The 20,716-nt window shown below is 52.9% G+C and overlaps 2 protein-coding genes across 6 annotated transcripts; one reads left to right on the forward strand and one right to left on the reverse strand.

Annotated features, from left to right (window-relative positions):
* Window positions 1–1,276: 1,276 nt before the first annotated feature.
* Window positions 1,277–8,343, reverse strand: CB4H22orf23 (chromosome B4 C22orf23 homolog). Of its 5 annotated transcripts, none has more exons than XM_043562550.1 (7): window positions 8,222–8,343; window positions 7,751–7,862; window positions 6,620–6,682; window positions 2,854–3,036; window positions 2,095–2,226; window positions 1,778–1,878; window positions 1,277–1,635 (listed from the first exon to the last, which is right to left on the reverse strand). In XM_043562550.1, the coding sequence occupies exons 2-7, from the start codon at window positions 7,851–7,853 to the stop codon at window positions 1,564–1,566; spliced, it is 654 nt and encodes a 217-aa protein (XP_043418485.1). In that variant the 5' UTR covers window positions 7,854–7,862; window positions 8,222–8,343; the 3' UTR covers window positions 1,277–1,563. The 5 variants fall into 5 exon arrangements, with proteins under 5 accessions (XP_043418485.1, XP_043418484.1, XP_043418483.1 ...); XM_043562549.1 differs by having other exon boundaries at window positions 8,198–8,339; XM_043562548.1 differs by lacking the exon at window positions 8,222–8,343 and adding an exon at window positions 8,068–8,159 and having other exon boundaries at window positions 7,710–7,862.
* Window positions 8,344–8,423: 80 nt separating this feature from the next.
* On the forward strand, window positions 8,424–18,078 carry POLR2F (RNA polymerase II, I and III subunit F). The gene is made up of 5 exons (XM_043562554.1): window positions 8,424–8,565; window positions 10,194–10,263; window positions 13,188–13,318; window positions 17,337–17,408; window positions 17,900–18,078. Exons 1-5 carry the CDS (start codon window positions 8,546–8,548, stop codon window positions 17,988–17,990), a joined length of 384 nt encoding a protein of 127 aa, XP_043418489.1. The 5' UTR covers window positions 8,424–8,545; the 3' UTR covers window positions 17,991–18,078.
* The last annotated feature ends 2,638 nt before the right edge of the window (window positions 18,079–20,716 follow it).

The raw sequence follows: 20,716 nt of genomic DNA on the forward strand, positions 1-20,716 counted from the left end.
ACTTGTCCTGGCATTCTCCAGTTTGCTGCCTCTGGGCTATGTGAGGGGCCCTTTGAGGTGGAGGACAGCTGTCCTTGTCATATTATACCCTCTGCCCTCAGGTTCTGGAGGGTGTGTGGACACAGGCCTCCCATGGAAATGTTCCTGAGCCAGCCCTTCATCTGGCCCCTTCTACTTACCTGTTTGGGGCTACGGGGCCATGTTGGTTCTGCAACCCAAAGCTTGGGTCATGTATGTGGCCTGTAGGATGATGTGCATCCCTCCAGGTGGGAGTGTTGGTTGAAATTGCCAAAAAAAAATTTTGGGGGGGTGAAAAGGGGAATTTTGTTAAGGCATGGGGACGGGACCCATGGGTAGGAAGAGGGGCCTAAATTTCCAAAATATCTTGACGTGTGGGGACAGGAAAGTGTCAGAATACCGGAGAATGTAGGGCTCGTGGCTGTGAGAAGAAATGGGGACGTCCGTGTGCTGTGTGCCAGGCCTGGGGGGCTGTTCTTGTGGTCGGAGGTCTCCGTAGCCCTCTGAGGCAGGGCTTCGCCGATGAGCAGTCGGAGCGGAGTCTGGGGTGCTGCCCAGGCTCGCAGAGCACAGGCTGGGATCGGAGCTCCAAAGCCGGGCTCTTTTGGTCTGTCTCCCACCCTTGTGTCTCGGTGGGCCGCGGGTTTAGCGGAAAGACCGAGAACTAACTTCTAACCCTTAGTGGGCTACTTGAGTTGAATGACCTTGGTTACGGTGTCCCGGGGAGCCTCAGATTTCACAGAGTGGGTAGCAAACCGTCCCAGGGCTTTATTGAGCAAACGGACCAAGTGAAATTCAGCACCTGCCATGGTGCCCGGCCATGGGGTGTTCAAGAGGGGTTGGTTCTCATTTCCACTTGAGACGTGCAAATGGCTAAAAACCATCCGGGCTTGAAAAGTCCCAACTCCTGGAACACATAAGCCTTCCCTCTGAAAACAAAACAGTGCGTGTGATGACCTAGGGCAGAGGTGTCTTACTGGCCAGTTAATGGTAGTCGTTAAACATTTGCCCGAGGCTGTAAGAAGTCAAATAAGTAGGTCCTAAGACAGGTAGGTCGAAAGGGCTTCCATTCATTCCTGGGTTCTGAAAAGCAAATGCGTAGGACACACGGGGTGCTCGGTGGGGAGGAAGGGGCCCGTGGGATGCCCTCTGACACGTGGCAAAGAGGGTGTGATTGGGCCTCGCCTTCACTGTATGTGGGCTCTTTCCCCGAGAAAAGACTCCCAAGTCGTGTGTGCTTATGTGTGTGGTGTGTGCTGGGCATGTCTGTGACTGTGACTGTCGGTCTCAGTGGCTCAGCCGACCCAGGCTCCCTGGGCAGAGCCTTGAGGAGAATCAGCTCATTCTCGGAGATTGGGCCATTTTCTAGGGTGCTGCGTGTGCCCAGGGTTCCCCGGGCCAGGGCAGTGCCGTGTGGCCATTTGACGTGGCTGAAGGCCAGGGTAGGTGGGCTGATGGGGGGGGGGGCGGGGGAGCCTGCTTGGCGATGGGGTGGGGCTCCAGTGGTCCAGGTTGGGCTACTCTGCTCCTGTCTCTGGAGGCAGATCAAGGGGTGGCAAGAGCCTTCCTAAGTTCCTCACTCCTCTTGTGGTCAATGTCTTCCATTTCGCGCAGTTTCTGCAAAGGGCATCGGGGAAAGCTGGGATTCAGGGCCGGAACCCGAGGAGCCCCAAACCTGGGCCACGGGTGCCCTGTCCACTCACGTCTCATGCTGCGCACGCACGGCAGACCCTCTCCCCCCCTTCCCTGTGGCTTCTACCTGGGAGATCTCCGAAAGGATGATCCCTCGGTACTGTCTGGCCTGTCCCAGCGCCTCCATGTCAGCCAGGAATTCTTTCCTGTCCTGGATTTCCTTTACCACTGGACAGGGGAGAAGGGCCGTCAGTGTACAGGGCAACGGGGGCCGCCAGGCTCCCGGGAGGGGTAGCGGGGACAACGGGTTGCTCCCTTGGGGAGAGGAAGCGTTTCTGCGGTCCGTGTTCCCCACTCGTTGGCCCTCAGGGTTACTCTCCATCCCCCCTGATTGTGGACCCCTCTGCCCACCTTCCCGGCCTAGGTGGCCCACCGGTGGCTTACATTCTTCAAACCGGTCCAGCTCAGGGGCTGGGTCCTCCTGTCGCACCGGAGGGGGCTTCCTTTTCCGTTCCTCGGAGTCCTTCCCAGTGGCAAAAATGTTTTGGAGTCTTCGCTTCTCTTTCTCCAGATCTCCTACAGGGCCCAGAAATGGCCTAGTTAAGGCAGGCGAGGCACCCCACTCGTGGTCTGAGCTCCTGGTTGGGCATGCTTGTTCCGGGGTCCCGGCACCTTGAACCCCGGGAACCCCTGAGTTTGTCCTGTCCAGACAGGCGGGAGGGGGAAGGGCCGAAAGAACTAAGGTCAGGACCCACACGCTCTGGTGCAGAGCGAGGCTAAGAAAACTGTGGTCGCCGTGGAGGCGGCCTGCGTGTAGAGGCCACGTGGAGCTGTCGGCAGGTCTGGGTCAAGAGCTACACCGGATGCCAGGTAGGGAGCGAGACAAAAGGCTCCAGGAAGTAGGTTGGCGTGCCTACTGTGTGGGACTGTGTGACCTTAAGAGAGCAGGGGCCCTGAGATCTGACAGCCAAACACTCGTCAGGGACTGGTGGACTCTAGTTAATCATTACAGAATTCTAAAAAAAATGAAAAAGGACCGGTTCACCGGTTTCCTCTACACCCTGAACACCCCCAAGCTAACAGGTGCCCAGGCTCAAGTACATTAGTACAAACAGTGAGAGAATTTGGTTAGACACTTGCCCTGCCCTACGGGCCGCTTGGGGAGGGAGGTGGAAGAGGGGCTCTCGAGGCCCTCTCACTTACGGGTGGCTTGAGGCTTGAATGGTTCCCGGCTATAGGCCCCGCCGGCTTGGCACACACTGGCAGGCCGGAGGTGGGGCCGGGCCACCAGGATGGGAGGCAGGTACATGGCCGAGGCCGGCTGTTTGGGAGGCAAGACCCTCTGGCTGGATGTTGGGCTGCACTGGAGGGGCAGAGTGTCTCCTCCTGGGAAAGGAAGGTTCGAGGTGGAGGGGGACCCACCTGGCTTTTTTTTTTTTTTTTTTTTTAATTTATAAAAGTCATACCTGCCTGTTACAAGCAGTTAAACAGTATAGAAGTCTTCCCTTCTCCCCTCCAGTCCCCCACCCCTACCCCATAATGAGCAACTTCTAATCTGGTGGTCTCGTTCCAAACTTTTTGATGTTAATACAAACATGTTCAAAGATATGTGTGCATATATGAGCTTCGTTTTTCAAACACTGGATCATACTGTATTATATTCAGTAATTGGCTCTTCACTTAACAATTGATCATGGACAGTTTTCCAGATCACTTCATTTATACAGAACTTATTTTTTATAGCTATATACTAGTTCGTAGAATGGATACATTATTTATTCAGCTAGTCTTTTAATTTCAGAAACTCAGGCTGTTTCCTTTTCTTTTTTTTCCTGCTACTTCAAACAATGCTGCAATAAACATTCTTGTGCATCAAGCTTCTAGACTGCTGCTTTTATTTCTATAGGCGGATTCCTAAAACCTGCTTGGTCTCTAGGCAGGGAGGGATGGTTTCGATGGTGATACACACCAGTCCCCCTGACTGTCCTTCCCTGCTGTCTCGGCCCAGATCTGGGGATCCCCCTCCAGGCCAGCCAAGTGTCTCACCTCCTACCTGGTTGACTGGCCCCTGCTCTCAACTGCTCCAAAGCCCAGCTCGGAGAAGCCCCTCCCCTGCATTGTTTTGATCTGGCCCCCCCATCTACCTCTTCCACCTTTTCCAGTCTTCTATCACCCACCCAGCAAATACGTACCGAGTATCTGCTCTGTGCCAGGCCTAGGACACTGGGGGTAAAGTGGTACGTAAGACAAAGTCCCCTCATGGCACTTGCATTTGGGGTCGGAGGAGTGTGGATGATGAGTAAGTAAAATACATAGTTGGTTAGTGACGGTACAGGGATGGAACAGAGGAGGTCAGAGCAGAATTTACAATTTTAAAGAGGGGAGGCAGGGAAGGCCTCATGATGAGGTCAGCCCCCAAAATGGTGAGTTGCTCTGTCGTGCAGATATTTTGGGGAAGAGCATTTCGGGCAGAAAGAACAGCCAGAGCAAAGGCCGTGAGGTGGTCACGCGCCTGGAATGTCTGAGCAACAGCCAGAGGCTAGGGGCCCAGGAATGGAGTGAGCGAGGCAGGAGTATAGTGGGAGCAGAGGTCAGAGGTCAGGGAGGGCAAGAGAAGTTCAGGGACCTGCAGGCCTCCGGAAAGACCAGCTTTTACTTTTTCTTTTTTAATGTTTGTTTATTTTTAATGTTTACTTCTTTTTGAGAGAGAGTGAGCACATGAGAGCAGGGGAGAGGCAGAGAGGAAGGGAGACGGGAGAGAATCCCAAGCAGGCTCCGTGCTGTCAGCGCCGAGCCCGCCTCCGGGCTCGAGCTCACGAACCGTGAGATCGTGACCTGAGCCCAAATCAACTGGCTTTTGCTTTGAGGTGGGAAACCATCGGAGGGTTTGGAGCAGAGGAGTCACATGACCCTTTGGTTGCTGCTGAAAGTACCGTGGGCGGGGGGGGGGGGGGGGGGGGGGGGGCCGGGGCAGAGGTGGTCAGAGTCAGGATACGGTTTGAAGGTCAAGCGGACCCACGCTGACGGGTTGGATGTGGGGTCGGGGAGAAAGACGAGGAGGAGTCAGGGATGATTCTGAGCTGTCTGTCCCATAGGCCTGGAAGATGGAGATGCCATTTCTCCCCACAAACCAGCCCCTTCTCACACCCTCTACCTAGAGCCACACCACGGCCTTCCTGCTCTTCTCTGGAGAGACGCGGTGCTTCCCAGAATGCCCCTCCTGCTGCCTCCACTCCCTCCTTCCGCCTGTCCGGTGCGGTGTGCCGTCCCATCCCCCGGCCTACCCTCAGCAGGTGATTATGGCCTGAGTAACTCTGGGAGGTCGGGTGAAGGAGAGGAATTTGTGGCTAGCAACAGAATTTGAATGAAGCCTCAACACAAGTAGGATTTGGTTAAGAGGAGAGAAAAAGAGACGGGATTCCAGAAGAAAGCAGACCCAACACAAATGAATGTCTGGAGACAAGTTTTTAAAAAGAAAACTTAGGAGAGTAAGACTGTCAGGCAGGCAAACCAGTTACTTGCCTAATGAAATCAGTCCTTCAGTAAATATCGAGCACCTAGGTGCTGGGGGTCCTGCGGTGAACAAGGCGGACATAGTCCTTCGTTTCCTGGAATTTATTGGAATTTCTAGCACATTCTCTTTGCAGTCCTGCTAGAGGGGCCACCAGATTATTAGTGGATTGCTGAGTGCGGAGATAGAGTTACATGATGCAGATGTGTGAAGGCACCAGGCTCTGACAGCCTGGGCCGTCCTTGTCCCCAATAAGTCCCCTGGCCACTGCTGGACCGGCACTGCTAACATTCGCCTCTCTGACACTCTCTTCCCTTCGCTTCTGTGGCTGCTCGGGTGCCCTCCCACAGGCACCCTCTTCCGTACGTAAGGCAATCACTTCTGGTAGGTTCAGCAGAGAAGGTTCTGACGTTCTCTCTCTCAGAGGCAACTTCACAGGTCTCTGTTCCCAGCCATTAAATGCTGATTCAGTGAGACCTCAGAAAGCAGGGTAGTTTTCCAGATCTCCGGGCGCACCTTGCTACCGTGCCCATGTACTTACACTTTGTTGTTTTCCTTAAAAATAACTAACACCATGAGTAGTCAGAGGTGAGCGGTGGGAGGCCTTTGCATACTCCTCCTCTGTTGGAATCCTGCCACTTGTCTTGCTTCTACTAACTAAGCTGTGAATGAATAAAAGCAGGAGTAAGACACACAGTCCTTTCCTCTGGAGAGCTCATATGGTATGTGTGTAACAGACTGCAGACATGACCACGCGGAGACTATTTTGGTCGGGCAGGACGCCTCAGCTGGGCTGTGATCTCTTGGAAGGACGGCTGGAGACAGATGGCAAGAGGCTTGTTGTTGTGCTCGGACCCGTGTCCCAGAAAGAAACAAAGGCCCTGAACGATCAATTCCCCAGGAGCGAGGGTCAAAAATACTATTCAATTTTTTTGGCCTTTTTTTTTTTTAATAGAATTTTTAAAAGCTTATTTATTTATTTTGAGAGAGAGCGAGCGAGAGAGCGAGAGTGAGCAAGCGAGCCAGGGAGGGGCAGAGAGAGAGAGAGAGGGAGAGAGAGAATCCCAAGCAGACTCCAGGCTATCAGCGTGGTGCCTGATGGACCTGAGCTGAAACCAAGAGTCAGTCGCTTAACCAACCTAGTCACCCAGGTAACCCTTTTTGTGGTCTTTAAGAGATTTTTTTTCTTTCTGAGAGCCCAAGCAGGGAAGGGGCAGAGAGACAGGGACAGAGGCTCTGAAGGGGGCTCTGCGCTGACGGCAGTAAGTCTGATGTGGGGCTTGAACTCGTGAACCGTGAGATCATGACCTGAGCCGAAGTCAGGCGCTCAACCCACTGAGCCACCCAGGTGCCCCTGGTCCTTTTAAACGAGATCCCCAACCCCCTGAATATGGAGGAGCATTAAAAGTGTGGTCCAGAGTCCCTCCGCCCAGGAAGCCTCTGCGGATTGCCTCTTACTTTTCATGGTGTCCATGATGTGTCGCTGTTGGAAGTTTGTCAGTTTGGATTCCTTCATCATCACTGCAAAGGTAAAGCACCGCTATGAGGTCTCCCGGACGGCAGACACAGCCCTTCATCTCACCTTATTCTAGTGTAAAATTGTATCCCCTCCTAACCCCATTCCGCACCTCAGTATTCATTCCCTCCCTTTCCTGCTTCATTGTTTTTTCTGTAACTTACTATCACTGAAATTCTATATACTTACTGTCACTCCTACTAGAATATGAGCTCATGAGAAAGATTTTTGCTGTTTTTTTTCTTTTCATTTCTTTTATTACTAATTTAAACTTTTTTAACGTTTATTTATTTTTGAGACAGAGAGAGACAGAGCATGAATGGGGGAGGGTCAGAGAGAGAGAGGGAGACACAGAGTCTGAAACAGGCTCCAGGCTCCGAGCTGTCAGCACAGAGCCCGACGCGGGGCTCGAACTCACGGACCGCGAGATCATGACCTGAGCCGAAGTCGGACGCTTAACTGACTGAGCCACCCAAGCGCTCCATTTTTTTGTTCTTTTCTTTTTAACTGCTGTGACTCTGGCACTTAGAACAATGTCTAAAGCACATTAAGCAGGTTTAAAATTTTTTTTGTTGTTGAGTGAGTGAACCAATGGACAGTATTTTATTAAGCATGTGCCAGGTGCTGGAGCTACAATCCTGAGCCCAAACAGGCACAATCCCTGCCCTAATGGAGTTCGTGATCTAGAGGGGTAGATGAATATTAATCCAGTGGGAGACAACTAAATATCTGACTCCAGGTTGTGTTGTCCATTGAGGGAAAGGGTATTTGGTAGTGTGAAAGCAGGGAACTGTTGGTTCCACTGTGGTGGTGGGTGGGGAGGAGATCAGGCTGCCCTGGGGAAATTGAAAGCGTGATCTAAGGGATGCGCAGGAGTTAATCACTTCAAAATTCTTATTTCTTTGACTTTTGGCCACTTGCAAGTTGTAGGATCCCCAAACCTTTCTGAACCCCAGGCTTCTTATCTGTAAAATAAAAGTAGCAATTGCTAAGCACAGATCATGTAAGGGATAACTGAGTTACAGAGGGTACCTGCTACCACCACTCTTCTCCGGTCCTTTAAACACACTGACCTCTGAGCAGCTTGCAGGTCCCGGGGGTGTAAGTGGCTGGCTTGGAGCAGCGCCAGAACCCTGTTCCTTTGGTCACTGCCTCCACCCTTTCCTGGGAAGCCATGGAAGGGCCCTGAGGAGGGAAAAACGCAATGACAACCCCTGTCTCCCAGGCCCAATTTCTGCTCCCGTGCCCCCAACCTCCTCGACGCCACCCAAAGTCCGGGAGCGGGGGTCGAGTCTCAGCAAAAACGTGACTCGTTGCCGTCAGTATCGCGATAGTGCCCTTTACCCCCCCCCCCCCCCCTCCCCGAACAGAAAAACAGGCAGATCCTCACACATGAACGGAGACCTCATCCTGACCCGACGCCTGTGGCAGGAAAGCCCTCTCTGGCGGAAAGGGGAGGTTAGGATAAGCCGTGGTCCGGACAGAGCCCGTTGGGGGACAAACCAAAATGGAAACCTCACCCTAAAGTAAGACCCCGCTGGTGCCTCCTCCCCAAAGGGAGCAGCTGGGCTCGCGAGACCGTAACCACCGCCCCGCGGCGGTTGTGCGGCGCCTGGACCCCGCGCGAAACCCTCCGGATCTCAGCGACTAGAGCCCGCCCCCAGCGGCTCCGGCTACCATGGGAACGGGCACACGCCTCCCGGCGCGTGCGCACAGTTACGGCTTCGGCCTGCCTACCGGAAGTACTTGCCTCTGGGTCAGGGCGCAGGCGCAGAGCACGCGTGGCGCCGTTCGAGGCGGAGGCGCGCTGTTTTCGGGTGTCCGCGCGGGTCCCTGGCGCGGAGTGGGGTCGCTGCGGCGCCGGCGTCATGTCAGATAACGAGGACAAGTGAGTGCGGGAGCTTGGGAAGGGGCGGGTGAAGCGGGAGCCTGGGTCGAAGGAGGCCGAGGAGCCAGGCTCGAGGGGCAGTGTCTTGAGGGGACTGCGGGTGCTGAGTGGGCCCGCGGAGCTGCGGGGGAGAAGGGCGGGGGGCCGGGAGGAAAGATCCATCCAGAGGCCCGGCTCGAGGAACAGTGAAAAAGGTCTTTCAGCCGACTTCCAGCGAGCCGGGCTCCGTGTCTTGTAACGAGAGTATTGAGGTGAACTAGGCATAGTCTCTCGTCCCCGGGGGCGCCCTTTCTAGAAGAGGGGACAGGCCCATAAACAGATAATGCAGGGTCGTGTGAGAGTACGTGGTAGACGTACGTAGTAGAGAAGGAGTCCAGGGGAGAGTCTGGCGAGACTCGGGGGGTGGTAAAGGTCTGGAAGGGTTGCAGGAATCCCGGTGAGAAGGTCGTGGCTTGGACTGGGGTGGCACTAGGAGAGGTGGTGACGGCAGGTGGTGTTGAATTCTGGATCGATGTTGAAGGTAGAGCCCAAAGATTTCCTGATACGTGGGGTCGGAGGAGATGGCGTCTTATGAAGATGAAAATAGTGGAGTCATCGGCAGTGTGTATATGAAATAGAGTATACTGTGTTTTAGTCAAAACTGAGAATCAGGTGAAAACCTCAGGGGAGTGTCGGTAGAGAAGAAGAGATAGTTGGGGACGGTTAGGGCATTCCAGCATTGAGTGCCTGTGGGGAAGAGAGGGGGAAACCAGCATAGGAGACTGAGATGGGACAGCCAGTGAGGTGGGGGAACCCCAAGAGAGAGGTGTCCTTGTAGTTAAGTGAGGGCAGAGTATTGAGCTGGGGAGTGTGTGTGTGTGTGTGGGGGGGTGGTCTGGTGTGCCAACTGAGAGATTCAGCTAAAGGAGAACAAGACTTGTCCATTGGATTTAGCAACGTGGCAGCCATTAATGAACTTGAGAAGGCTGGTTTTGCTAGAACTGTGGAGGTGAAAGCCTTGCTGGCGTGAGATTATGACACAACTGGAGACAGAAGAGGGACAGCTTTCATGAATTTGGCTCCCAAGAGGAGCATGGACATAGGGCTCGGTGGGGGGGTACAAGCGAAATAAGTTTTGTTTATTTTTTAAGACGGGAAACTAACTACATGTTTATATGTTGATGGGAATGATCCAGTAGAGAAACAGTGATGATGAGTGAGTCCTAGCAAAATTTGGGGGCTGATGGGGGTAAGGATGGAAGTAAAATGGAAAAGAAGTTTGATTCACTCATTAAGTAGTTATTTATTGAGTCAGTTCTACATACTGAGTGAGATACGGGTATCTGCTGTCTTTAAAAAAATTTTTTTTAACATTTGTTTATTTTTGAGAGACAGAGTCTGAGCGGGGGAGGGGGAGAGAGAGAGAGAGAGAGAGACAGACAGACAGACAGACAAACAAGATCTGAAGCAGGCTCCAGGGTCTGAGCTGTCATCACAGAGCCTGATGCAGGGCTTGACCTCACAAGCCGTGAGATCATGACCTGAGTCGAAGTCGGATGCTTAACCGACTGAGCCACCCAGGCGCCCCTCTGCTGCCTTTGATTCTAGTAAGTGATGCTCCAACTAACTGCCCTCTTCTTCCTGTACAGTTTTGATGGTGATGACTTTGATGATGTGGAGGAGGATGAAGGGCTAGGTGACTTGGAGAATGCCGAGGAGGTCAGTATTTAGCTGTGGACTCCCCTTTTCTGCAGTCCAAGCTGCCAAATAACCCGGCAGGTGATAATCGCCTGAATGCATCTGCCTCTTGCGGGTCACATCCCCTGCCACAAGCACCCCCAGTTAGAGTGAGCAGTGTTCCAGTCCTGGGTGGAGGAAAAGTCCTACAGGGTGGGCCATAGCCTGTGGCTTTGGGGGCAGTCGGTTTACTGATGCGTGAAATATCACCTTCATTCATTCAGCAAGCGTGTGTTGATTGTTTGTTATGTGTTAGGTGCCCTATGGGCAGGGTTTACTTAAGGAGCCCTGGGGAGAGTGATCTGGGATAAAGCTGGAGAGGTAAGGGCCCACATCAGGCAGGATTTTATAGCCTAAAGGCACTTAGAAGCCACCACGTGTTGTGGTTTTTTAAAATATTTTTAAATTTATTTATTTGTTTATTTTTTTAAATTTTTTTTTTTCAACGTTTATTTATTTTTGGAACAGAGAGAGACAGAGCATGAACGGGGGAGGGGCAGAGAGAGAGGGAGACACAGAATCGGAAACAGGTTCCAGGCTCTGAGCCATCAGCCCAGAGCCTGACGCGGGGCTCGAACTCCCGGACCGCGAGATCGTGACCTGGCTGAAGTCGGACGCTTAACCGACTGCGCCACCCAGGCGCCCCAAATTTTTTTTTTTAAAGTAATCCCTACACCCAGTGTGGGGCTGTGGGGCTCAAACCCACAACCTTGAGATCAAGAGTTGTACTCTACAGACTGAGCCAGCCAGGCGCTCCCACCGACAAGTGTTGAGCCGGGGAGTGGCACTATCCCGTGTACACTTTAGAAAGGGCATTCTGGCGTCAGAGTGACGAGTGAGTTGGGGAGGAGCGGGAGTTAAAGACAGAGACCTTGAGGGTCTCTCCATCTAGGCGAGAAACCCGTGGCTTGGACTTGGCTGCTGGTAATGTAAGTGATAAGAAAATGGACAAAAGAGGTATTATTTGGTGGATTGGAGATGGAACTAAGAAAGTGGGAGGTGACAAGGGTGACCTCCAGGCTTCTGACTTGTGTCGCCAGGTGGAGGGGTTACGAATTTCATGAATGACATTGGGCTTTCTGTGCCGTGACTGATGGCGGAAGTGCTTTATGGCTCCTGGAAAGGGAGTGATCCCTCAATTATTTTAGGCTTGGAAGCTGAAGCCCCCGTTTTTGGATTTTCTCTTTCTTCTGCACGGCACTCTCGGCTACCTATTCGCTGAGCCAGAAACGTCCTCCCCTGTCCTGGTCCCCTACCATCCCTGTCTGGTTGATTTTGCCTCCTACACGTGGTCCAGCCCTGTTGCTGTTTCTCCATTCTCAGTGCTTCAGCCTGGCTGAGGTCTTTATTCCGCTTCACTCACTTTGCTGCGGAAATGTGTTACTGCCTTCCCTGCCGTCAGTCTCCCACCACTCTGCTGGACTGGCCATTCTGCTGCCACAGTTTCTCTTACCTGCCTACCTGATTGCTCACTACTCGTCTTCCTCTACGGTCTGCTTCTGCCCTCACCCTCTACAGGATATGCTCAACAGAGCATCTGTAGGGATACCTTTACTTTTTTTTTTTTTTTTAAGTGTATTTATCTACTTGGGGGGGGGGGGCGGGGGAGAGAATCCCAAGCAGGCTCCATGCTGTCAGTGCAGAGCTCACACAAAGCTCGATCCCCTGAACCGTGAGATCATGACCTGAGCTGAAATCAAGAGTCAGATGCTTAACTGACTGAGTCACCCGGGCGCCCCTCTTTAGTTTTCATACCACGTATGTTTCTTGTTAATTTTGTTATCTCTTATAATACAAGCTCTATAGGGGAAAGAATTTTTATCTGTCTTACTCTTCTATTTCAGGCACTTAGAACACTGACACGTAGTAAGCACTCAATAAATATTTGTTGACTTAATTCTTTTTTTTATGTTTATTTTAGTAATCTCTACACCCACCACGAGGCTCGAGCTCATAACCTCGAGATCAAGACTCACATGCTGTATCCACTGAACTAGCCAGGCGCCCCTAATTCTTTATTTATTATAGAATTTATTCTCCTGCCTAAAACCCTTTGCACACCTTTTGCTCTAATCATACTTCACAACTCATACATTGTCTCCCACCGCTGTGCTTTTGTGCCTGCAACTCAGCCTACCTGGACTGCCCTTCTCTTTCTCGTTGGCTTGGCAGCTCCTACTCCTTCTGGAGTTGCTTGTTTCGTCTCTGGACAGCCTTCCTAACCCCCAGCATGAGTTTGATGTCCCCCCCCACCTTCTCGTGAACTTCATTGTCCACTTGCCGACCTTTGTAGCACCTGCTGCTTTGTTTACTCTTGTCTCCTCTCCTGACTGTGAATTCTTTGACAGCAGAAATGCTTCACTTGCTGTCTTATCATCCATTATGATGTTTGGCACATGACAGATCCTTCATAAGTAATTGTTGAATACACGTGAGCGCCTGTGTATCCTTGCCTTCACTTTGACTTTTTAGCCACTTGACCTGTTGATTCAGTTACCCTGTCTGAAAGATGGGGTGCTTATTCCTTGCCCCCTGCTTAAAGAGACTTGTCTGTGCTGAAGGACTTCTTGGCATATGGCTAATGTTCTGGGGCCACCCCATCTCCAGGCCATCTGCTTCCCTCTTCCGGATGAGGCAGTTGGCTCTGGAATCCCAGTCGTGGTTCTTCTTTTTTACTAGGTCTGAGACTTTGACCAAGTTAGCTAATGCTCTGAGCCAGGCACCGTAATGCCCACCACGTAAGGTTATCGTGAGAATTAAAGGAGGTGTCACTAACTGCAGGTGTGCATGCTGGCACGTGATAAGCAGTAATGGTAGGGGGGATTGTAATCATTGTCATTATCGTCCTGCCCCTCAACCCAGAAAATACACCTGAGACTTTCCCTCTTTTCTGTCTTGGCGTCCAGGAGGGCCAGGAGAACGTCGAGATCCTCCCCTCTGGAGAGCGACCACAGGCCAACCAGAAGCGAATCACCACACCGTATATGACCAAGTATGAGCGAGCCCGTGTGCTGGGCACCCGAGCCCTCCAGATCGCGTGAGTATATGCCCTTTCGTGATCTTTTCTGTCGGTCAGGCCACAGTAGGCTTCCGAGCTATTGATGTGGCCCACCGGGCACCTGAAAACACTCTCCCTGCTCTCACATGCTAAGCAACGGTGGCGCTGTCTCTGTGTGCCGGGCACTGTTCTAGACTCCTGCCCTCAGGGAGTTGGTGATCCAGTAGGAGAAATAGGACGTGAACATCTGAGGAGCCAAATAACAGTCCAATAGAAACATAAGGAAAGTACAGAACTTGGGTGCCTATTAGGTTAGTGAAGCAAAACAAAGAAAAAAAAGTGTGAGTTCAGGGAGCTATAGACCATCGTGGGCTGGTGGATCAGGGCTGCTGTGGCAGCACCTGTCTGGCTTAAGGTGGTTCTTGACCTGACGTGGACGGTCGCCAGCCCAGAGGAGTGGGGAGGCCCTCCGTGTAGAGGCCAGGCTAGAGGAGCGAAAGCACAGAGCAGCCTTGCCTTTCTCCTAAGTTTGAACCCAGGAGAAGAATGAGAAGGTTCAGGAACTAGCCAGTGGACAGGTGATTCTGTCATCTGAACGTGAAAATGTCCGATGGCTGCACATTCACCCTGTCGGCCATAGGCACTGTGGGCATCTGGAGCCTGTGTCTGCAGGGGCCAGCCAGCCTGCCTGCCAAGGCTGTGGGCGAACAGACCTGAAAGCACCCTCTCTGTAGGCAGGCGGCTTTGGGAGAGCAGGGACTGTCGACGCTGGGCCACGGACGCTTTTCCTCCCACACTCCCTCTTGGGAGTGACTCTTCTTTCCTACGGAGCAGCGAGTCCGGGAACAGAGGGAGGACACACGTGCTCTGCATACTCTTACAGAGTGTCCTCCCCAGGGAGAGACAAGGCTGAGGAAGTGAACCCCCGCCCCAACGTCTTACAAGCTGGTATGGGAGATGGGTGTCTGGTCGGATGGGCGCATCAGGTAGGGAATCGTGGAGAATTGGCCAGAAACGCTGGGGTCAGCTCTGTGGAGTGCTGATGCTAACGGAGATTCTAATCTGTGCGTTCCCTCATTTGTTTTCAAATAGCACTGGGCTTTATCCCCCTTACTCCTGTGGGGTAAAGATGACCACCATGTGCGCTTCGAACAGGGTTTTATGGGTGGGTAACCCTGTTCCTCGCCTTCTCTAAAGCAGTCGACCTCTCCCTGGCCTGCTTGTACTCTTGGCTGGTCTGGGCGGAATTAGGGCTGCACTGAGCATGACAGTTGGGATAGTCGCTGGGTCAGGATCCTGTGGGTCTGCACCGTCAGTTATGGCAGCCGCCTGCCGCAGGTGGCCGTTTATGTTAAGTAAGAGGAAGTGAAATGAAAAGTTCAGGTTCTCAGCCTCATTAGCCACATTTCAGGTGCTCAGTAGCCACGTGTGGCTAGGACTCCATAACAGAGAGCGCAGACAGAGGACGTTTCCATCATTGCAGAACCTGCCAGTGGGCAGTGCTTGTCTGGGCTAAAAATGATCCAGCAGAAAGAAGAACGTCTCAATTATCTTTCAAACAAACAGAATGATCGTACGCAAGCTTAAAGTCTTTCAGTGCCGACTGAGGTAGTGTGCTTGCACCCGGTGGGGATGCAAAGATGATTCCAGATGGCCACAGTCCCCGCCCCCCCCTCCCCCGCCCAGTCCTCCAGGTGTTTGCTGCCTTGGGGGAGATGGCTCACAAATAACCAGAACCCAAGGCAGACGGGAGCAGTGCTTTCCAGAAGGCACGAGAAAGAGAAGGGAGGAGTTGTAGGGGTGACTGGGAGAGCCTCATGAAAGGATTAGAATTCAAGAGGGATGGGGAAAGGCAGGTGGTTTTGAGGGTGACCCAGGTGCCAGAGACAGTGCGAGGAAAGACAGGCAAGCGTGGATTGTGGTGGGGGAATGGCAAGTAGCTAGGGGCACAAGGGGCTGGAAAAGATGTCACCGGTGCCTTGAATGACAGGTTCAGGGGATCGGCATGCGTTTGGTGGACAGGGTGGGGCACTTGAAAGTTTGGAGGCGGACGTTCAGCACGCTACCAAGACCCGTGTCCTGCTTTGCTTTGGGAGAGAAGCTTGGTTCAACTTAGTTGGGTCTGTTGTGCCCCTTCCAGTTAAGGGTTAGGATGCCGTCTGGTGGTTCCCAGCGTGCCGTGAGCCCTCAGACAGCCAAGGGCTGGATCTCGTCCCCTAGTACCAGGCGTGCGATGCTGCAGCTTGTTGGTGCTGAACAAATAGTTCTTGGATTTTTTGGATGAAGTCTCACTCTGGTTTTTTAGCACCACCTGGTGGCCGATGTTTGACACAGCCACTTCCTAAGGCTCGTTGCCAAGTTTGTGGGGTCACTGGTGCAGACATAATACCTGAGGGCACACTCATGATTCGCACATTGTGTGCACAAGGCTGGATGAATGAACTTGGATTATTCCTATCTTGAAAGAAATAAGGTGTAGGCAGATTAGGAAAAACAGTTTGCTACGTTTTTTAAAGCTTTAAATGTAGGGAAGGACTTACATACTTGAGAGGGGATATAGGGAAAGTTAAACATTTGGTCCCTGCCCCTGCGAAATTTTCAGGGCTTTTGGAAGTGACAGAAATCAAAACAGTAATAAGATTAGTCAATTACGTTGTGTAAACTGGCGGCTCTCAGACCGGCTGATGATCATTGTCACCTGGTAAGCTTTGCAAATGGAGGTTCTTGGGCTCCTTCACCAGAATTGCTAGTCAGGGGGTCTGGAGCAGGAGCCGCGAGCCTGTGTTTTTAGCATGCTCTCCTAGTAATTCTGGTGATTGTTAGGTTGGGGATCCGTTAGTGTAAACTTGTGCTGAAATCATGAATGGTGGCTTCCTAGAGGAGGTAGGCCTGGAGTTGGCATTCCTCCTCTTCATTTTTAGAGCCTCTTCTGAAGAGCAGTTGTTGTTAGGGCATGTGGCCTGGGTCACAAGGTGCTCTGGTCTAATGCAGAAAACTTCAAATAAGCAGCTACAATACAGTGAGATCGAGAAGCTTGTGTCAAATGAGTCAGGGCGCTGAGCATTTTCAGGGCGGACGATTTCCAGAGTGGAGACATGTGAGCCCCTCCCAGGCTTGTAGGGAGAGGGAGAGCTTACAAGAGGATGCAGAAGGGAAACAGCAGGGTGTGTACAGGGAGCCACGGGGGCCTGGTAAGGCGGGAACGTGGGATAAGTGCAGGCAAGTAGCATGAGAAGGTGCACCGAGAAGGAGGAGCAGGAGCCAGACTGGGTTCTGGCTGATGGCCGTGGGGCGCCATGGAGGGTTGTAGGCGGGTGCGTGCCTGATCGCAGGCCCCGTATGGAGGCTGGAAGAGTAGGACGGCGAGGGGTGTTGCCAAGGTAGAGAAGGAAAATGAGCCGGCTGGGCCCTGAGGCAGGCCTGAGGAGTTGGGTTAGAGCGAGCCTTTGCCTGGCCATTCCTCTGTGCTGGAATACTCTGCCGCGGTTGCCGGGCCCAGGAGTCTGTGGTCGGCTCTGCCTTTCTTAAGTGTATGGATCTTTAACTTACGGATCTTGAACTTATTAGTGGGAGGCACTACAGCACAGTGGGATTCAGATGGCTGTGTGATCTTGGCAGATTACTGATCTCTCTGTGCCTCAGTTTCCTCATCAGTAACATGGAAATAATAGCAGTACTTACCTCAGAATGGGGTCATCCCCATAAAGAGCTGAGAACAGCGTGTGGTTCTTAGTGAGCCTTAACTTGTTAGTAACGTTTTAGTGTCGTAGGTGAGGCAGGACTGTCTCCCATTCCCAAATGAGGATACTGAGATTTGGAGAGAAATTCAGTGTGTCTTTGGAGGCAGAATTTAAATCCAGTCTCCTGGTTCCCACTTGCTTCTCCTCACTATGGCAGCGCCCCTGAACACGTTCCCACCCTCCCATGCCTGCCTGTCTCCCTGGAAGGTGACCTTTCTAGGTGAGGACTGGGATGCTGATCTGATCCTATCTGTGAAGTGAGCCCCCTGATTTCCTGCTGGGCCCTTCTCCCCCAACACCTGTCCCTGTACCTACAGGATGTGTGCCCCTGTGATGGTGGAGCTGGAGGGGGAGACAGATCCCTTGCTCATCGCCATGAAAGAGCTCAAGTAAGTCGCCCAGATCGTGGTTCACTGCTCCTGAGCCCTGCGAGGTATCCCCCAGGTTCTCTGCTGCACACCTCTGCCCCACACCCCTGCCTGGGAGGTGAGATTCTTGTTCCTCTAGGTCCTTAGTTTGTTCTGGAGTCAGCCCGCCAGGCAGGGGGGTGGGAGGGGGCAGGCAAAGGGGGAGGGCTTTGACGAGGCAGGGTCCTCTCCTGTCTGTCAGAATCTCCCTCTTCCTGCTGCACTTGGCCTTACCCGTATCCCTCCACACTTCCCCTCCTCCCCTCTTCAGCCCTCGGATGGCAGAGCCTTTCCAGAGCCACCGTCCCTGGGACGCAGGAACTCTCTTTTTATTGTAATTTCTTTTCCACACCTAGTCCTAAGAGGATGCTGCTACGACTTCCCTCCCCTTGCATTCTGCACACAGTGTGTCCCTTCTGCTATAGAGCTCGGGTCACCAGCCCTCATGTACTTGTGACTTCTCCCTGCCACAGGGCCCGAAAGATCCCCATCATCATTCGCCGCTACCTGCCAGACGGGAGCTATGAAGACTGGGGGGTAGACGAGCTCATCATCACCGACTGAGCTGGAATCATCTTCCTGACTGTGCCTCATCCCAGTTTCTATTTTCACATTCTTTATACATGTAAATAATAAACCGTTCAACCTTTCATCCCCCTCTGCCTCCAGCTCTCTGTGATGCCCCCTCGCTCCTTCCCTGATAGCACCCTGCTGCCTGGCGGGTGCACCCATTCCTGCGGCCCCGTGACTGTCAGCTCAAGAAGCACCAGGGGCCTTACTCCTTGTGGATCCCCCGCATCCCTCCCTCCATCTCCCTGTTCACCAGCGCAAAGGCTGCTGCAGGGAGACACCTCAGCTGCCTTCCCAGCAGACAGACGAGTCTTTGTGCCCAGGGAACTGGTTGCCACGGAAACCCCCAATTTCCTTTCCAGTGGGGACTGGCTTCAGGGGCTTCTCCCTTCTCAGGAGTATCACAGAGCAGGTCTCATCAAGCCACCCATTGTTTCCTGAGGACCTGCCTCGAGCCTCTTATCGTGGGCTCGGATCCCCTTTCAGGAGCTAGTGCCCCAGCAGGAAGCTTGGGGATGCAGTGATCTCCCGCCCTCCCCAGGCAGAGCCCTGCTGGGCAAGGCAGCAGCTGGAGCGAGGACTGAACACCTGCCCACCCCTGTCCCAGCCCTGTCCCCACTCCCCAGGTCACCGCCCGTACACTGCCTCCCGTGGCCTTCTGGTCCGCCTCCGCCATCCTCTCTCCTTCCCCACCCCTGGAAGATGTCCTTTCCCTTCTGTGTAGGGCCCGTGCTCCTCCCAGACCTTGACTGGGACGATGGTGGGCAGGGAAGCAGGGCTCCTGGGTTCCAGGTATGACATTAAATCGGGACTGGAGCTCCCCTTCCTCTGCCCTAGGCTCTCCTGGGTCCTGTTCTCTTCACCCTGCTTACCCAGCTTGCAGTAAGACCAATCACGTTGCTTCCCCTCTCCCTTGTGGGGACAGGAAGAGGGTGTATCTTGATACCAACAGAGAGAGAGGGGACGGTTGGCTCCCTGAATATTCCAGCCTTGCCCTCCATTCTGCTGCCAGCTCCCCTTCCAGGAAGAAGAGGGGCAGGCTTGCCTGACTTCTGCAAGAGGCAGGGTCTCCTGGGTGGGTGCTCTGTGGACAGAGTGGGAGTAATGAGCGTCCCCGGGGGCGGGAGGGGTGCTTGCCACTCTGAAGAAGGGTTAATCCGGGGAGCAGTGGACTTCGCACCCCCTTCCTCCCTCCTCCAAGCCTGTGGAGTCCTTTAATCAAGTTGGGTGCTGAAATTCCAGCTCTGAAATGCCGCCTTTGTGCTGGCGTCCAGGCGGCCGCCCCAGAGCGCGGGGTCACTTTCTCGGCCCCGATCCTCTAAATGGTCTCTTTGTTCCTGCTGGGCCGCTCAGTATCAGATGTGATTAAAGGGAGATGGGGTTTGGGCGGGGGAAGAGAGAAGGGGATGGGAGAGGGAGTAGGGGGTTAACCCTTAGGGGATAGGGTGTAAGGGAGATGGAAAAAGGGGTGGTTTTCCTCCTGTCTCCCTTCCCCTCTTCCATGGAGTCCGTCCCTTGCTGCTCAGCTGGCCAGGCTGGGGCATAGCCTCTTCAGTCCTCGCCAGAAACATGTGGCCCCATCTCTATGCACATGGGGCCACTGCCTTGCTGAGGCCCAAGCTCATCCAGAACCTTAGGTCTAAGGGGTGAGCACAAGCCAGGTCTTCCAACTTCTCCAGGGTCATTTGTCCTCTCTGGGGCCACTTTCCCTCCTCCCGTACCCCCAATGACTTCCCAGTCCATCTCTGTCTCACGAGAGGCAGGGTCCTGGTGGTGGCGGTTTCATCTCGATGAGGCCCCTCCCCTCTGCCCTGCTGGCTCTTGTGTCCACAACCTCACTGACAGCAGGAGCAGTGAACGGACTGGAAATGGACCAACAACCTGCTTTTCAATAGAGGGGAAAGGGTGGGTTGTAAAAACTGCGAGCACCTAAGGTTAGTACTGATTGATCCCTGACAAAATTCTAGAACAGGTTGTTGCATGTTTGAAAACACATAGCTAATAAAGAGGAGATCCAGGAGCTGTCAGGGTTTCTAAGAATATCGCCAAATGAGCCACCTTTCCCTTTCTCAAAGGTTACTGGTCTGGTAGGTTGGTGGGATAGAGCGAATCTTGATTTTAACAAGGCATCAGGCCAGTCTCTGCATACAGCCACAATGGAGAAGTTTGTACTTCTAAATAGATTCAAAATCGATCGGACAGTCTTCCCCTAAGAGTGCAGATAATAGAACCGATGATGGAGAATCTTCAGTAGTGTATACGGGCCTGTCCCTGTTCATTTCAACCTTTTTTTTTTTTTTTTTTTTCTTAAATTAGTGACTTAGGGTATTCAAGTCTGCAGATCCATAAAGCTCAGAAGGAGCGCTAATAAGTTGGACCCAGAATTCCAAGACTTAATAGAGGTGGGGAAATGGTCAGATCCCACAAGATGAAATCTATTAAAAATCAGCATAAAGTCCTGCATTTACCCACAACATAACAAACGAAGACCCCAGAGAATAGCTTCTGTATAGTTTGGGCTGGAGCCCACAGATCGAAGAAACAGATGAGGGGGCTGGGGATGCTGGTCTGGAGCAGCAAGAGAAAGATCACCAGATTACAAGCAGAAGTGTGGCCCGCAAGCCATGGGCAGGTGAAAGTGACAGTGGTTCAGAGCACAAGCTCCGGAGTCCCCTGGCTTCAGATTCTGGCACCAGCCCTTCTCAGCACCCACCTCTCGA

Source organism: Prionailurus bengalensis, chromosome B4, assembly GCF_016509475.1.
Source record: "Prionailurus bengalensis isolate Pbe53 chromosome B4, Fcat_Pben_1.1_paternal_pri, whole genome shotgun sequence".
NCBI lineage: Eukaryota > Metazoa > Chordata > Mammalia > Carnivora > Felidae > Prionailurus > Prionailurus bengalensis.